The sequence below is a fragment of the Pterocles gutturalis genome, unplaced genomic scaffold (assembly GCF_000699245.1).
Source record: "Pterocles gutturalis isolate BGI_N339 unplaced genomic scaffold, ASM69924v1 scaffold27429, whole genome shotgun sequence".
Taxonomy (NCBI): domain Eukaryota; kingdom Metazoa; phylum Chordata; class Aves; order Pterocliformes; family Pteroclidae; genus Pterocles; species Pterocles gutturalis.
The window spans coordinates 27,668-46,523 of NW_010136571.1; the positions used below are offsets into that span (position 1 = coordinate 27,668).

An 18,856-nucleotide genomic window follows, 5' to 3' on the forward strand; every position below is an offset into this window, starting at 1 on the left:
CAACATCTAACATCGCACCTGTACTTTAGCGCTCTGGGTTTTGTTTTTTTAACAGATTGTTAACTGACAAACAAAGAAAGGGAAAAAATAATATAAAATGAAAAATCTACAGAACGCAGATCTAAAATGCCTGAAATTTTAGTTGCTGCTACCATCTCAGTAGGGACGCATATTCAGAAAAACCAACGTTACATGAAATCAATTATCTTCCCAGCACGACTGGATTTCTTTTCATCAATCTTGGCACTTAACAGTAGTGTCATCTTTCCAAAGATGATCTGCTATTAATTCAACACAAGGATCACACCGCTATATCTTTAAGATTTTGGTAACAGGCAGCTGAAGACAAAAATCGATCACTGCTATTTGCAGAAGCAGATGCTGCTGAAAGATGACACCGCACGGAACGTGTCTGTGCCAAAAAGCATTTAGCTTCCTCGTTTTATAGGGTTAGACTAAAATATGAGCATTTGACAGAAAGTGAGATCACAAGCGTGGCAGAGAAGAGCCAGAGAAGAGAAGGTCACCCTGCGGTGACAAGAAAGGCTTCACCATGCATTTATTTTGGAACCTAGAGTTGCTTATAAGGATGAGCAGTGAGAGGTCCCTGGAGCCATTAATGGTCTACCATTTAAGATACACAGTCATCTTTTAGGAGCTGTATTAATTACACAAATGGAACACCGCAGCTCTGCTGGAGCCGGTCCAGCTGACTGCAGAATGGCAGGTTCAGGCTAGCTGGACAGAGCTGGGCAGGACTGCTCGGCGTCCTGCTGGCCGTGTGGTGAGGAGCAGAACCCCTCTCAGCATACTGGACCCTCTCCTCTGCTAGGCTACAGCAATGACAAGTTTTGAGGGAAAAAACTAAAACAACAATGTGCTCCTTCCCAAAAAATGTCACCTGTCTGGATACTTGAGGGAATGGAAGAGGTCAGGCTTAGTGGCTGACTGCAGCATACAGACCTCCTCACACCAAGCAAAAGATGACAAAGAAGGTGTGGAGAGCCTTCAAGACATTTCTATTTCCATACGATGCTGCAAGAAAGCAGAATTATAAAGAAGAAACAGAATAGTCAATTAAACCAGCACAAGATTGACCTTTTTTCCAGCCGTAAAGAATACCTGTGAAACCAGATCATTCAGTATCATCTAGTTCCAGAAATCAAAGCACTCATTTTGTTGATTTTGTCAAATTAGCTCTCACAATTGAAAATTTTCAGAAGCTCCCGAGCTTCAAAGGATGCTTTCAAAAGGAACATGGGATTACAAAGTCCTTCTATCTGAACAGGCTTGCTGAGTAATGAAACTAGAACTTCTGCTTTTCTCCTAAATTATTCTTCTCTACTTAAACTTGACAGCAGAAGAATCCCTGTTTTGTTCTTTCCTCTTGAAAGAGATCACAATTATCTACCTGGGGTGAATTCTAGAGTCACAAACCTTGTCATGAGAGAGAACGAAAACCTCAGGAACGCGTTTTGTGTCCTCTTTACTCACGTCAGTTAAGTTAATACAGTTAATACTTAAAATACCTACTCTTGAAGCCACAGGGAGCGATTTCCTGCCTTGCATCATGAAAACTGGAGCTAGAGTTGCGGCTGGGAACAGTCAGGAGATCATGCTACAAATTAATCTACAAAGAAGGTAATGTAAATCAACAATGATGTGATCAATTACTATGTTAGCAGTATCAAACTAAAACGTGATACTTGGTACATGTATGTGTATTTGTCAAGATTTCAGGAGGCTGCAATCTTTAAAGAGACAACCAGCCTTAGCTCTGGAGAATACTTCTGTTTACAAGGAGGTGGTGTCAGGAGCAACAAAAGCAAAAAATTTTAAGTTGACTTGTGCTAGGAAAGTACCACGACTGCTCTGCACAAAGCTCAGGAAGTCACAACCCTGTGAGCAGGAGCTCCAAAAAGCTCTGCAGAGCTGCAGTGAAGAGCACTCATGTTAACTTTAAAGCCAGCAGAGCCATACATCTGACTAAAGGCAGTGATAACGGCAGAAAGGATCCCCTGGGACAAGCAGCACAGTCTTCTGCTATCATACACAAGATTATATCGTCCCTTTCACAGAGGGATCAAGATCTACTGTAAAGCAATCTGTTTGCTTTGTCCTTGCTGTCGACAGCCTTGCTGTTCTCCTGCAGTTACAACCCCTCTGATTTCCAGTCTGCAGTTGATGGGTAGCCAGTGTACATGCACTAGTTCTTGAGCAAGCCTCAGCTCTGTGGCATTCAAACCATAATCCTTGACAGTATTCACTTTCCCCCCTTGCCTTTTTTTTTTTTTAAGACTTCTCACATCCAATGTCATCTCTCATTTTAGTGGTCCAAATAAGTACAGATCTTTCCCTGACTTCTCACGTAACAGCTTTAGTCCCCAGTAGTCTCAGTAAGCATCTGTCTGCTTTAGATTGAATTATGTAACTTTAAGACTGAAAATGCACCCGTATTTGGGATGCACAAAACAGAGCCTGATGATTATCTGCAAGCAACACTTCATTAATATTAATTTCAAATGGAATTGCAGTTTTATTTGCTGCAGGCTATTTCTTAGAGATCGCAGATGAACTTCAGCAGCTGGACAGCATAATTTGTACAGTATGAACAGGACTGAGTCATTTTATGCAGCTGAGCACAGAGACACCAATTTATTCAACCAGAGCAAAAAGTGTTCCATCATTAATGAACTCACCCCATGGCAACACAAGCTGAGATTTCCTCACATTAAAAGCAGACCACATAACACTTCATATCTACTGAAGCTTATGAGGACAAGTCTTCCCATAATTATGGACTATCTCAACCTAAATCAAAGCAGAACATACCTGACAGATCCGGCTATTAAGAAGGAGCTCCTAAATGACCATAAAAAAAAAATCAACACTAGATATCCTAACTAACCTCTTTTAATGAATATAAGACATCAAAGTCATCTAAGGAGAAGAGCACCAACACTCACCTAAAGCTATGGTGTGTGTGATTGAGGACTCTTTCTGAAAGAGGAGGAAATCCTCACAGTAATGAAAGCTGTTTAAGAGCAGGTTACCTCCTTTAGGATCTTTTTTTAACATAAAAACTCAGAAAAAAATTATAGATATATAGCAGCTTTCTTCCTCTGTCACAAATTTTCAGTGAACACCTTACATCTTTCACCTCATTAGCTTGAATTGCTAATCCAGTCCAGCAACCGCAGTCCGTGACACAGGCAGCGAGATGTGAAGGTGTACCAAGAACAAAGTGAACATTTCACATCCTGCATCAGCTGGCTCGGGTTCTGATGAATCTTAATGAGAAACCACCTCATCAACAGGGATGCAGTTTTCAGGTCCAGCACACTGTGGGTAACAGCTCAGGCTCCCCAGATGGCACACAACCAAGTGAGCATTTGCCAACACCCTTTCTATTCATAACCCAAAACTCATTTGCTTATCTAGAGAGAGCAGAACACAACAGGGCAATGAACATTTTTTTTACTGAAGCTTGAAATTCTGCTGGTAAAAACTAATTTGATTTTAAATGTCTGCAGTTAAGGAATTTAAGAATGAATAGAGTTTTCCTCATTCCTGCTCAGGAGGAATGCTTTCTCTGGGGTTTATTTTGATCCAGTAAGAAGTGAGTTTATTCTTAGAAGAGACAGGTAGGTTACAGTTTGTCTGTATGTGCAAATATATGCACACAAATGGGACAGAGACATACTTACTAAGTGATTTACTACTACTCTGTCTCTTGGTTGAGTCTCCTGAAACATACTGCCTCCTGTATGGCTCTATTAGTCACAGTTCACATCTTCCTCAAGACAATGTTCTGTCCAGAAAAGAAATATCCCCCTACTTTGTCCCCCACCATCACAAATGCAGGGGTGCTTAATAATAAAGTGTTAGGAACAGTCAATATAGCTGTGTGAAACATATACATCCCTTTCTCCCATTTCAATGTCTCTGAAACTATAAATATTAACAGAGTTATTTTTTAGAGTTAAAGCTTTCTCAAATATTCAGGACAACCAAAGGTGGACAAGCATCCAGCTTAGACCCCAGACTTAACTTTTCTTCATGCTGCAGTCTGCGCAGAGCCACTATTTCAATTGCTAACACACTGCACAGACATCCAGCAGCCTACACTATTCAAAACAGGAAAAACAAAACCCACAGCAAAAACCCAGCAGCAAAATGACAGCTCATACAACTCCTCCCATCGCTCAAAAATACAGGCTGCATGGCCACACAACTTGATATTCTTAAATCGGGCTGGCTGCTGTTTATGTTGAGTTTGCCAGCAGGGCTGCTATTAAGATAAAAGTCATAAAGGAACACACCTAGAAGACTTATCTGTGAAGATTTATATTCTCCACACCTCAAGAGTGGCAGAATAATGCTTCTTACAGTTTGAGAAGAATTTAATCAATGTAGGTGTTTCTATAAACAGTGTGCCATTTAAATGCATAACGCTACGAGTGGTTTACGATCCAATTGTGCCTAAATGGACCAATTTATTTTAAACACAGAACTGTACCACTGGACATTAATAACACTAAGTAGTGGGAAGCTGCTATGAGGAGCTATTGTCCACAGAGAAAAACAGAGGCAAAACACAGCCAATATCTTTGAGATACACATGACGTAAATCCAGACAAGATGTGGAGCTATTCTCTACAGTACCTGCATCAGCTATTTGGATAACATGCCCCTGCACTTTTTAGGACAACTCCTGATATTACACCACCCACAGCTACATACATACCAGTAATACTTTATTCAATTGTAATATTAAGGCAATCACATAAACCTCTGCCATCCATATTCATCCTGCTGTTCATGTTACAGCTTTTACAGTCATTGCTTTACATGAAAAATTACAGGTTAATTAGCAGAGAGACAAAGCTTCCTGAGCCTTGGCAGTAACACTGCTCTAGTTTAGGTTTAAGTGTCACCCACTGGATGCAGTAATACTTTATTCAATTATAATATTAAGGCAATCACATAAACCTCTGCCATCCATATTCATCCTGCTGTTCATGTTACAGCTTTTACAGTCATTGCTTTACATGAAAAATTACAGGTTAATTAGCAGAGAGACAAAGCTTCCTGAGCCTTGGCAGTAACACTGCTCTAGTTTAGGTTTAAGTGTCACCCACTGGATGCCTCACAAAGCCACCCAGACTAACAAGCTTACTCAATCATTTTTCTAATAGGAAGTTGCCAAGTTGGCATCTCAGCTCATTTAATTTGCTAATGAAACCCTATCTCCCCTCAAAAGGGGAAATAGCTTTTTAAAAGGACACAACCATGCTTAACAGCATGGGCATGGTAAAAGCAAAAAAAAAACCAACCCAAACCACCCCTAACTTTCTTATAAGAATTAAGCCTAGAATATTTTATTTTAAACATTCAGAAACTATTAGAAATGTTTACCTTGATAGTGTAAGGTGCAGGTAGAGGCAACAGTGTCATCAGAGCTTCTGGTCTGCCTCTGCACTAGACGTTCAACTGAATGCATGTCATGTCAACAAAACCCCACACCCACAATTCTTCCGCCCAAATCCCTCATTCATCTCTGCCCAAAAACCAGACAGCCCAACTCACACCACTCTTGGCAGCTCTATATTCTCCAGTGTCATTTTATTTGGTGCTTAAACAAGCAAGAGGCAATTTAACATAGAAGATAGGACAGATTATAGTACTAGACAGACTAGATCCTATTTCACTTGGATATGATCATACTGCAGAGTCCAAGGAAGGCAATACGTTTATCTGCTTTATTATAAAATTATATTCCACTCTTTAAATCAAAGAGACAAACTCATGCCAAATTTCCACTATCTAAAGACCTACAGCAAATAAAGCAGAAAAAGCAAAAAGAGTAAAAAATGCTGCACTATGTACTAGCACTCTATATTCTTTCATAGAACAATTTTAAAAAAAGATTATTTCAGACATATTCACAGTTCACAAGTTATTCCAGCTCTCAAGCACAATGGAAATGTCTGTTGTTACAAATGATTCTTCATCTATAGTTCTTCAGCTGCTTCCAGAGTTTTCCTGGAAGAGTTTAACTGCAATCCATAAGTAATATGTTAGCAATCGATTTATAAGTAAAATGTGTCGCAGCAAAATTTAGTATCTGCGGTTTCAGGCAATCACTTGAGTGCTTTCAGAATGTGTAAGAGAATGTCATAGTGACATCTTTAATGCTGCCTGAATATTTATATTGAGTGCCCAGAAAAAAGCCAAGCAAATGAAAGAATTTAAGGAAAGAATTACAGCCCAACTGATTACAAATGAACCTTCCCCTACAATGTAAAATACTGGCATTTAAAATACTGGAATTTAAGAATGCTTTTCCTGAGCCTGAAAAGTCATGAATTGATTTACGTAAGAATCACTTTCAAGGCTATTGGAAATTGTTTACTAGAGATTTTGAAGACAACCCACTCTAAAGCATCATATTTCAATGTCCTAATGTCCTACAAACACTTTTTACATTAAGAAAAAACCAAACCAAAAACTGGTGAAGAGATGGATTTATTTTTTCGAATTAGGAGAAAGGGCTAGAAGACAAGCTCAGAAGCCTGGAGTTACAAAGCCCAAGACACGTAGGAAAGCTAAATTCTCCTACTTGCTGTGCAAGAAAAAAAACAGAACTTTTTTATTGACTTAAAACAGGTTTTATTGTGAGTCATAACACAAGCTACCAAGTGAAATATAGACTTCTTCAAAAATCTGAATCAATGAAGCTTCTCCACAATTAGTGGTTTCCAAACAGTATTATTACATTTATAGTTATGATTACAAAAAAAATTTGCTCCAGAGAGTTCTGCAGCAGGCTGGTGAGCTTTACAGTTAAATCAATTTAACTGAATATTAGGAGAACATGAATATGGAAACGGCAAGCAGAAAAATGGAGCTATAGGCAATTCACATGAAGGGCAAGCTGCTCAGAGACACTGCCTTGCAGTGCATCCCAGCCACAAACACAGAAACGCTCTGTGCAGCAGCAAGAATTTCAGCATTATGCTACAGGGAAGAAAGGGAATAAGGTCTTAAGGAAAAGTTAAGTTTTAGCCTGGTACAATTGCTTTCATTAACATCAGATTTCTTGGAATTAAAGTCATTAAAATACAGCACAACCTGCAGCAGAGGTTGCACTAAGTGCAGCTGTTTCACTAAATACTATAAGGTATTGAACCTGTGGATGTGAAAGCAATACCAGCGTCAAACATCACCTGCACCCAGGATCTCAGAAAGCTTCCTCCAGAACACAGAGCTACTCAGGCACTTCTGATGTATACTCAGCTTTGAACAGGGTTACACAGCAGCAGTTTAAGAACAGAGTGTTTTTAAGAAGTCTAAAGCCTAAGGGGGTTTTAAAATAAAAACTCGACTTTCTAGTCACAAAGATCTAGAGCTCTTAGAGCTTGTTCTGGAGCTCCCTCTTGAGGTTAGATACTACACCCTGTTCAAGAGACTGCAATATCTTCATAACTACCCAAAAAGAGAGCATGTCCTTGCAGAAGAGATATTATCAAAGGCCTCCTCTCAAAACTCTGTACACTAGTCTGTAGAGAGCATTGGATGCTTTTGAGTTACAAGTGCGGCAATCTTAAAAAGCTGGTGAGAAGATAAGCGCATGTTAAACACAGGAAGATAAAATGAAGAGGTGCTTTACTTACACACCTTTGGCAGCCAGTGCTGGAGCACCACAGACAGTAAAACCTCTGCTATTGTGAATCATGAAATGGAACAGCACACCCTGATGATGAGAAACTAACGGTGTTGTCTATTTGTAAAGAAACAGCAGCTACACTGGGTTTATTTAAGGCTGTTAACAAGTCCCACTCTTTGGGTGACCTTTTAAACTACCCTAAGCATCCCTCTGTCTCCTTGCTAGAGCTACCTTGTTCCACAAAACTCGACTGCATTACTCCTTGTCTTTGTTGGCACAAGCCGCTACATGGGCTGACGCCTCTGGGTTTAAAGTGCTGCATTAGCTTTTGCCAAAGTTCGCAAAACTATTTAAATGGGTTCTGCTGGAATTTCACTCTCAAAACCAGTAACTTTCAACAGGCTCTAAAGGGTCCCCACACAGAAGCTTTCAACACTGAAATTCCCAACAAAAGAATTTTTCCAAACTCCTGTTGAGAGTTTTTCTTCTCCCACAATAGCTAAAGATTAAAAATCAGATGGCCAGGAAAGGCTTTGGAAGCAGTGAAAGAGCCAAAAGTACGAGCCTTGCCTATGACGGTCATATTTTACTACTGCTGAGCCCCTACTCAGCACTTTCCTCAGTCCTTGAGCAAGCACCCATGCTGGCCAGCTGAGACATCAACAACTACCTCTGCCTCAATACTGTCAAGTCCACCCAATCAGTGAGAATAGCTTTTTATGAGAATCCATAGCTGAGAAAATATTCTTTTTCTTCTAGTCCTACATTTCCAGGGAGGCTCTCCCTGCCATTTCTTTCATCAAAGAAACATTTTTAACCCTTTTCCAGTTCAAGCTGTGAGGTCTCCCACAGACTATCAGAGATCAAAGTCACATCATTTTAAATCTTACATCCTCTGTCATGGCTTCAAGTTTCAGTAAGCTTTTCTATTTTAGGGCAGAATGGATTTCAACTTGAATGTCTCAGAACAGCAACACACAGTCTATTCCACTGTCCTTATTAACTAAAGTAACACTAAAGAAATGCCCAAGTCCAGAGAGATGCTAGCTCCTTCCACTGTGTGCCCTGCTGTGCTTGAAATGTGCAAGGTATTTGTCATTTCATAAGTGTAGCCCTTAATTGATGCATCAATTCTGAAACAGACTTGCTGTTTCAGATGCCAGGTTGCAGACAGATCATCTCCTAAAGTCACACAATTTTTCTGTTAACCCTTTGCTAGAGTCTCTCTCCTCTACGTTCAGTGAAAAACACAAAACAGACAAAAAGAACCAACAAAAACCCCATATAGCTAGAATCAGATCTTATTCAATCAGCACAGAAACTTGTGGAAATTTGTGAACAACTCATCAGTTATATCAAGTGCAGGACTGAAAAAATGGCTTGAAACTTGGACCTAGAAAGGTCTCTCTTCTCTACTGCCAGGGGGCATTGACCTAAGAGTTTTAGATCTCTACAACCAAAAGGCATCACAATAAGCTACCAAAAATATCAAAGCAGGTTGGGAATACATATCATAGCCCACATTAATTTCTAGAAAATTGCTTAGGACCTAAAGATGTTTTCTTACTTTTCATGGTGCCCTCCTCCTCTTCCTCTTCTGTGTTTATGACCATTGTACCCAGCTGGGATTCCAAGGTGCCATCATGTTCTATCATTGTGTTGGCTCCATCAGTCATGGTGTTGACAGCTCGTATGGTACCAGTTTCATCTCCGCTTGCCCTCACCATGGTACCTGAATCGGTTTCATCTTCTTCCTGTACAAGGATGCCGTAAATACATTTTTACAGATGGTGGTGAAGTCCCAGGAAGAAAGTCGGTATTCAACAACACCAGCAAGCCTTACTAATTCAGAGATTTTTACAAATACACATAGAAGCGACATTTTGTTTTATGCACTTAGTTCTCTCCCTGTCATCTCCAAACAGGTAATGAAAAGTCTTCGTATTTTCTGCCAGCATGATAAATAAGAGAACAGACAAATAATCAGCAGAAGCTTCTCAATGTGAGTTGTATCTCATTTCTGAGCTGGTGACCTGTCTATAAGAGTAGATGATAATACTCACTCAAGTCATTAAGTGTTTCTAATCACGTTGCCAGTTTTAATAGTAGACCTAAAACCCTATCCCATGTGGTACAGCTCACTGAGGAGTCATTAGTTATTAGACAGCAACAAGTCTATCAAGTCAATCAAGTCTGGGGTGCCTTTGGCACACTGAAGAAAAGCGATCACCCTATTTTTTAGGAGTCTGTCTTTAACATTTAGGTAGTCTTACTTGCTATAAACTTCAGAAGCACTGACAAAGAATGAACTTAACTTGCAAATCTTTAAAAGGGCAAGTCTAGTCACTTTTTTCAGATTAAAATTATTTCTTCTCTTTCCATTTGTTAACAGGTACTAATATTATAGAAATTGAATTATTGCTGTCAAGGCTCAAGAGACCTGGAGGAAAACACAAGCTCCTGAAACAAATTCTGGTAGGACAACTTCCTGGCAGATAGTTACAGTGGCCAGACACAGCAGTTTCAATAGGTGGTGTGTGCTTCAGTAGGTATATATTGCAACTAGGATTTCATTAAGAACGAGGTCAAAATTTCCACAATCTATTTAGTTTCTTGGAAATGCGGACCAGGCACCCAACTACAACAACAGAAGTCAGTTCCTAGGTTTACAGCAGAGTTTCTAGGCATCTCACCTTGGATAAGATGCTCATGTTTTGTTACAAGAATGAAGTTCTTTGTACGTGACCACAGGCTTACTGATCTGACTTAGCATTAGAGGGAAACCACAGGTCTCACACATCAAGCTGTAACACTCCATCTCAATGTCACTGAAAGAAAGAAGTACACCCTCCACGTTCTGGTGTTCCATGCGTTTTATCTGTTCTGTCAAGGGAATCTGTATCACTTACTTCCCAACCTCAGAACCAACAGCAAGAGGAGGAGAAAACTACATGAGACATTAAAGGAGGAAAAGTAATTTTACGTGGAGATGAGTGGGTGAGAGGAAGTAATAAATTTGTTAGCTACATATCATTTAACAAAGGACTACAGCAGAAATTTCCACAGTATGTGGGAAGTGCTTGGGAACACTCTTCTGCTAGCAGACACAGAGAGGAGAAGCTTTGGGAAAACACACACACCAACAGAAACCACTCAACTCCACTACACAGACACCATCGCTCAGCAGTGTGACTCCAGATCAGTCAGAAATGACGGAGAGAGGGTAAGGACAATACTCTCAGAGTCGACATCATGGCAATGTGACAAAGTTACTTCCACACTGAATAAATAGGTGGTCCTAAACTGGAAAACTAGACAAACAATACCTTCAGCACAGATACTGTGGGCCATGCTATTCCAGTCTAACCCCTGACAGGCCTGGCACACAATGCCTTTTGTTGCCCATTTCATTTATTCAGGTTGAAGCAGGCAGAGGCTCAAAAAACAGCTTTCAACATGCTTTCCATATTCACATGCTGTAACCACTGAAACAAGGAGCCCAAACTTAAATTCACAGCAATCCCCTGAACACTTGTCATGCCCTCACCTCAGGTTTCTGGCGGTTGCTCTTGTGTAATAGAAAGTTTCTATAAGGGGGGTTCTAAAGCACAACAATAGTAAAACAACATAACATACTTATATCACAGTGTATCACAGATGATATTATTACTTTATACTAGGAGAGCAGTCTAAGACCTGAATCTACAATGAAAAATTCTCATTACTGCATAAATAATCTAACTGCAAAAATGAATCAAGTCTTTTGCATACACTACTTTGCAGACCTATTCAATCACAGGTCTCTAGCTAAACAATAAGCCATATGTGCTGACTATCCCACTCAAATAAAAAGACTGAGCAGGGACCAAGCATCAAGTTAAGCAATCATAAAGTAGAAAACTCAAGAACCAAGTCAAATCCATGGGCACTTGGACAAAATATCACAAAACCAAAACCCAGAGCAGCTAAGCCTTATGAAAGGAGCAAGAGCTGGGACTTCGCACATTGTTGCTATTAAATACTCACTGAATTTTCTTCATCATCTTGATCTAGTTCACGCTGTTGTGCCTCTTGACGTTTCAGCTTGATATCCATTGCTTCATTAATCAAGTCTCGCAGAATTGACACTCCTTTGGCACTTTTAACAAATGGATGCTGGGAAGTATTTCAAAAACAAATAAGCACTACCTCCAGCCCAAGATACAATAGTAAAAAACACTGTTACTACAGCCTACTTGGAACCAAAATTAAGGTTTAACTCAATACATTACTAAAATAAAAATCTAATACTTCTCTTTGGCACAGGAGAGACACCTCCCACGCTCCAAACAAGATCATGCTCCAAAGGCACCACTGCTGTGAGACCTTGGGCTCATTCCCCTCCCTCAACTCTAACTTATTTCTTTCCTTAGCAGCTGTCCAGAACTAATTACACAGATCATTGCTCAGAATGGTCTAGGCCTGGTAATCGCTTTCATTTAGCCTCCCCTTTTGAGTGTTTTAAAAGGCAGTTTCTTGGCAGTGTGTGTGAGAATTTGAAAGTAAAAAAAAAACCTCCAAAAGCCAAACAAACAGAAAAGAAACCAGAGAAGACAATGGTAGGAAGTTGCCATTAGACTGGTTCTTCAAGAAGAACTGAAAAGTTGAAGTTGAGGGTAAGATTTTTAAAATCAGATACTAAAAAGTAAAATCTGTAGTGAGCAGGAGCAGCAAGAAATGAAACCAACATCAGACACACAGCCCTGGCTACCCTAGCAAGCGTTCTCTAGAGCTTACGTTCTTCTAAGAAAAGGCAGACCTGCAGAAGCTGTGTTGCAGTGGCACGCTGCTCTGGGCTCTTGACTAGACACTGTTTTACAAAGTCGGTGAAACTGTCTGACCAGAGCTCTGGTTTCCGGAATGTTGGAGGTGGATTGGTAGGAATCATGAAAATTGCCTGAAAACAGAAGAATATTCCAGATTTCCAAAGAAAGTTTAAAGCTTTCCAACTATACAACATAAATACACACAAACACACACTGGTATTGACAAACAATAAGACATTTCAAGTTTGCTGCTTCTGAAGAGTTTGTGCCAATATTACACACACTCAGAGGGATCAAGTAGCAGCAAGAAACCAGATTTTCTCACTAGATGCTTACACTTCTATCTGAGCCATTATATGCCCCAAATGGTGTGGATCTGCCATTTTTAAGCCTTAAAAGTTTGTGCTTGCATTAAAAAAAAAAAAAGGGGTTGGATATTAGGAAAAATTTCTTCACTGAAAGACCGATCAGGCATTGGAACAGGCTGTCCAGGGAAGTGGTGGAGTCACCATCCCTGGAGGGGTTCAAGAAACATGTAGATGTGGTGCTTCGGGACGTGGTTTAGTGGGCTAGGTGGTGTTGGGTTGACAGTTGGACTTGATGATCCTTGAGGTCTTTTCCAGCCTTCATGATTCTAGGATAATACAGCTGAAAATATGTTACATCACCCCCAACACAGGCAGCTGCAGCTATGTCTTAACAGAAGAGACCATGATTTTCCTTCCCATTAATCTTCCATGAAGATTCTCCTTCTCAAACAACTGTTTTTCATTTAATCAACAGTACAAAGAACTGACAGAAAACAAATCATTTATTCTAATTAAAAGCAAGATGGAATGTTAATATGTTATTCAGCAAAACCTTTCCGTACAGCAATACATTTTAAAAGGCCACAGTCCTTACCCGCATAGGATGAATATCTGCATATGGTGGTTTGCCTTCCGCCATTTCTATCGCAGTGATTCCCAGAGACCAGATGTCTGCAACACAGTTATACCCAATTTCTTGAATCACTTCTGGAGCCATCCAAAATGGGGTCCCTATAACTGTGTTCCGCTTTGCCATGGTGTCCTGAGAAGAAGAGCAGGATAAAAATACAGATAATGGCAACTGTACTAGCCACACACTTTTATTAATGAATTATTACCCTAATTATCTTCTATTTGCGCACATGCACATTATTAGACTCAGCAAGACTGGGATACGAAGCGCTGCAAGAGGAATTGAAATGTGCTTACAGAAGTTACAAATGTCCTGAAGAAAACAGTAAATGCTATTACAAACCATTACTCAGGTATAACAGCTTCCACAGAGGAAGATCTGCACTGATCTGTTGCTGGTTTAGGATTTCATTATGTTGATGTAAAGTGCTAAAAACCAGTTTAGAACAATTTCTCGAAATCCCCACAAGCTCGTCATACTTGCATGCGAGTTAAAAAGATAAACTGAAGTGTATGCAACAATCATTGTTGTACTTACTGTAAGCTGTCCTGCCACTCCAAAATCTGCAAGTTTAGCATGTCCCTCTGTATTTAGCAATATATTTCCAGCTTTGATGTCCCTGTGTATTTTCCTCATGAAATGCAGGTACTCTAGTCCTTTCAGTGTTGATTGCACTATTGTAGCAATTTCCTCCTCTGTGAGCTAAAGAAAAGAAGAGTTACTGACAAGCTACCAGTTGCTGAGATGTAACACTATTGTGCCTCAGTCCGTGTTTTTCTGAGATTCCCTAATTGCCATTTAGTTGCCTTCACCAAAGGTTGCCATACTAATGGGAAATTAGTTAGCAACTTACAGCATTAGGTAGTAGAATTAGATTACAACCAGCAGACATACACACACGTACCACATTTCACATACCATAACCCTTTCTCAGCTAGTAATTCCTATCCTACAATAACCAAAGCAAAGCAGAGTCTGTTATTTGGAATGGGTCTGGGTTTTCAGGAAAGCCAACAAATCAAAACCTGCTCCACCAATTACATTAACCAGATAACCAAAATGCGATCAATGTAATCAGCTTTCTCATTTTCAGAGGAACAAAGGACCCACAGCTCACGTTATGGCCAATGGTTGTGTCTGGCATTGACACCGTGAGAATTAAGCCCAAACTACTCAGGTTCCTTGAGCTGCTGGACACCCATATTTCCCATTGATACATTAAAAAGGAGGAAGGACGTACAGTTTTATTTCGTAATCGAATTATATCAGACACGGATCCAGCACCACAGTATTCCATGACTATCCACAGGTCTGTGTTCTTAAAATAGCTGCCATAATATTTCACCACGTGAGGACTATGAAATGTGAAAAAAAGGAGAAGAAAACAAAGGGTCAAATACCAGTAACCAGCATAACTGAACAAGCACAACACATTGCAAAGTCCCTGAGTAAATTTTAGAAATTAAGAGTTGAAGTGCCACTGAAACCCTGATCAGAAGTATTCCAAAACAGTCTGAACTGGCACAGGACCAGCGCAGCCCTGCCAAGCCTCTTCCCCACAGCGGTGCTCATCTCACCTGCCAGTCAGTCAGTTCAGGGAGTTAAACCATCTGAAAATAAATCCTACAGAAATAAGGAGCGATTAGCCTTCAGTCTGGTTTAGCTCCCTAAACTGGATTACAACAAGGGCAGTGCTGTGGCAAGCAAGAAGGCAGGACAAAGGAATGAGAAACAGACATGGCAGTCCCTGGTAAAGCTGCTGCAGAGCATTTGCAACAAAACAGAAACATCAAATAAGGTCCAAAGTTTGCTGGAAAACAGCTATCATGTTGATTGAGAGGAATGTTCCCCCGCTACCACACACGCCTACTTGTTTCTACAATTTAGTCCAGGATGTATCTCAGCAATCCAGTACAGCCTAAGACTGTCCCTCACAGGCAGCATCTGGCTGCCCAAAAAAGCAACCACCTAGTAAAAACTATATTGATCAGAATAACCATCTGTCCTTGGAAAAGGTAAAGCAGAAAACTAACAGAGACTGTTCCTAATTTTGTGGGAACAGAGCTAAGGAACAGAAGTGCACTTTATCCACTCTCTGCTGAGTATTTCTAATGAAAAACTGTAAAACTAGCAAAACGCAGTCAGTCATGCTGCACAGTGTCCCTTAATGCTTGCACAGAAAACATGATGCTCCAGTGATTCGCTCCCTCTGCTGTTCATAACTGTAAGGTCTCATTTCAGGCCTTACGATGTTAATATTTAATTTATTTTAAGAAAGAGACATCTAGTAATGTTTTCCCAGTTACACAGTAAGATTTTTCATTAACAATTTCTTTTCAAATTGCATTTTGTTGTCTGCCACCAATCACTTTCATTTAAAAATAGTGAGTGAAGAGCAACAGAGTAAGTGACTGGGACCACAGATTTATATTGCTAATGTAATTTATTTTAAATGGTTTTCCATGGCTGAAGTCCATCAAAGTACTGTTTCTTAAGGTTAAATTCATAATACCAGAAGAAATTAGTATATTTTAAACCTTCAGCCTAGGACACACTTTGAGAGCGGGTCTTCTGCACCCACGAGCTCTTCATTAGCTAAGTTTTTTACAATATCTTTTTCTCATAAGAAACATGCAAAGACAACGCAGAGAGCCAACCAGCAGCCCGCAGAGCTGCCAGCAAGTTATTCTGGGGATGCTCAGATCAGCAGACAGCTTGTACCACACTAGAACCTGCACAGGCAGAAAACGGCCAGGAAGGACAATTCTGCCACAAGCAGACGACAGCCTATAGATTACGCACATGCAAGAGCAGTCATGCATTAGTGGCTCTCATCCACGTGCTCCTTAAAAACAAACACACAAAAACCCCTCTTCTAACAGTTTTCTATGTCCCTACCAAAACTTGTTTAGAAGTCATTACCCTTTGGACATGGGAACTGCTGCTCTAGCACACAATCGAGTTACCGCTGCTCAATAAGCGATGGCACATCGGGAGAACTGCTGTACCTGCTCACACGCTTGGCTCTTTGCTGGCAGCAAGTGCAAGGTTATTCAACGTAGCATAATGCTCTCTCGTTGCAAGCTAAATTTTTGTTGTCTTACCTTTGCTTGGATTAACACTACCCAAATGGTCAGTTAACATGACTCAGTTGATACGGGTAACTTGATTGTACAAGTCCAGCCTTTTAAAAAACATTTAAGGCAACATCATGGCTTTTATTTGATTAAATGCCAAATCAATACTTTTCTTTGCACACCGATAATGGGTTTTGCAGTATACATTTACCTGTCACATTGCTGCATTATGGATATTTCCTTTATAATCTCTTGCAGGTCAGATTCCACAGGAACTTGTTTAATTGCAACAACTTGACCCGTTTCTTTATGAATGGCTTTGAACACACTGCCATAGGAGCTACAAAACAAAATATTAAACAAACACTTAATACAATAACATTTTTAAAAAGCAAATGTTAAGGTTTTGCTGTTTGCAAGTGCAGCCCTCAGGTAAAAAGTTAACTATCCTTCTGCTAAAATATTTTGTAGTTTACTGTAAATAATCAGTCCACTAGCTTCTAAACACTATAATAATGTGAATAAGTCACAGCACACCGAGACGGTCAGAAAAGAGCCAACCATCATTACACTGCCCGCAGCTTTGGAATGGCCTTTTACACCAATCCAACAAATACAATTCTCTTTTTCCAGCATACATTTCCAGCTGAGCATCAGTGGTCAGAGAGGTTTGCTTGTTCTGGTCAGATATTATCTGCCTTATTTCCAGCTTCTTTACTTACAGCAGCCAGGCAGATTTACAAACCAGTTTTTTCAAATTAACTGCTTGAGATGGCAAACACATCACTCACCAAGCATGGCCATGCTGCTCTGCCTTACCAAGTGGCATGATGGAACAAAAGTTCATTTCCAACATGTGGATCTTCTGTAAGAGGTACCCAGGATGAACTACAAAACCTCTCGGTTCCCACAGAGCCCTGTCAACTCCAGACTGGCATTTTCAGCAATCTTTTAATTCCCTGCTGCCGAGATATAAACTACTGTTTGGTTTAAGATATCATACTTTGGGGAAACAAATTCTTTGTTCTGTTACTAACGAAACAGTGTCACTATGCCAGTACATACCGTTGCAGTAATAGGATCAAGACAAAAGCAAAAAAATCAGAGACCACTGAGCACATACCCATTACATAGGTTTGTTCTTAGAGAAATGTACATTGGGCACATTGGAACAGAACACATACCCTTCTCCAAGCTTCTCCAATACATCAAATACTTCTTCAGGTTGTTTGGTTAAACTGTCTTCATCCAACTTCTTCAGCTGCCTGTAGATGTAAGAATATGGAATTATTACATTTAATTTTACAGGAGTTCGGGCTTTGTTGAAACAGAAGAATAAATAGCACTGCTTAAATGCATGCAAGGGTTAGCATGAAGTACATCGGCTATGAAGTAAGTTTATTTCACCTGACAAGGAGACCAAATACTATCAGGACCCAAGAGCAAAAGAGGACTGGGAGTTACAGAGACCAGAATTTCATCAGGCACACAAATCTACAGTTCTTGGTGGAAACACATCTCGGGATATATACGCTGGTGGTCAGATCCCAACACAGCACTGCAGAGCCTTGGAGCTATTAAACATATCTGCTAAAGCTCAATATCCTGAATGGAAGTACACGCACTAAGGCCATGCAAAAGGGAACATCATCTTCCCTCATGTCTTAGAATAAGTGTGGAATACATTTGTTGGGAGGAAGGAGGCAATACTGATCTCACCTGAACATTTTTAACATCAGAAATTCAAATCTAAACTTTGTGGGCCTGGACATATACTAGGAAAATTCTATCAGGAGGAAAAAAAAAAAGGAAAGGAAACTGATATGTGACCCTTTCAAAATCTCAGTGCTGTTTGGCCCATCCCTCTTAAGTGCATTGCTGATACAAGTCAGCTGAAATACTTCCTAGGGAAAAAAACCATGCTATGTACTGTGACCCTTCACTCAGCCCCCCTCACCCCTAGTGCAACTTTCAGGGAGATTCCGTACACAAAGCAACAAGATCATCAACCACATTTCTTTCAGACCGTCTCTACCACACAAGAGAGCTGTTCACCAAAAAAAAAAAAAAAATCTCCTGAAACAGGAAAATACTACATAAAAAAAGTTTGGAAACAAAGTATTTTACTGTCGAACAAACAGTATCGAGTAGCCTACAGACAAGCCTCTTGCATTTCCACACGAACTAAAAAAAAAAACAAACTGAAACAACAACCACCAACACAAAAAAAAAAACCCCAAACAAAAAACCTCCAAATGCCTCAAACCAGCTCATATAAGTTTTTGAAACACAGAAGCTTATTAATCTCAGTTTTCAGAACTTACTGGTCTCACAACGAGCAGTGCTTAAAATGAAATGTGTGC

The 18,856-nt window shown here is 40.1% G+C and overlaps 1 protein-coding gene across 1 annotated transcript in view; it reads right to left on the reverse strand.

The window, feature by feature from the left end:
* The window catches only part of STK4 (serine/threonine kinase 4), a gene marked incomplete at its 5' end in the record, with an annotated part of 41,529 nt that extends 23,771 nt beyond the window's left edge, over positions 1-17,758 (reverse strand). The window contains 8 exons of the mRNA XM_010082361.1: positions 9,237-9,423; positions 11,696-11,824; positions 12,468-12,605; positions 13,378-13,545; positions 13,954-14,118; positions 14,657-14,771; positions 16,705-16,833; positions 17,678-17,758. Coding sequence (XP_010080663.1) covers positions 9,237-9,423; positions 11,696-11,824; positions 12,468-12,605; positions 13,378-13,545; positions 13,954-14,118; positions 14,657-14,771; positions 16,705-16,833; positions 17,678-17,758 — 1,112 coding nt within the window. The remainder of the gene's footprint in view (positions 1-9,236; positions 9,424-11,695; positions 11,825-12,467; positions 12,606-13,377; positions 13,546-13,953; positions 14,119-14,656; positions 14,772-16,704; positions 16,834-17,677) is intronic.
* Positions 17,759-18,856: the final 1,098 nt, after the last annotated feature.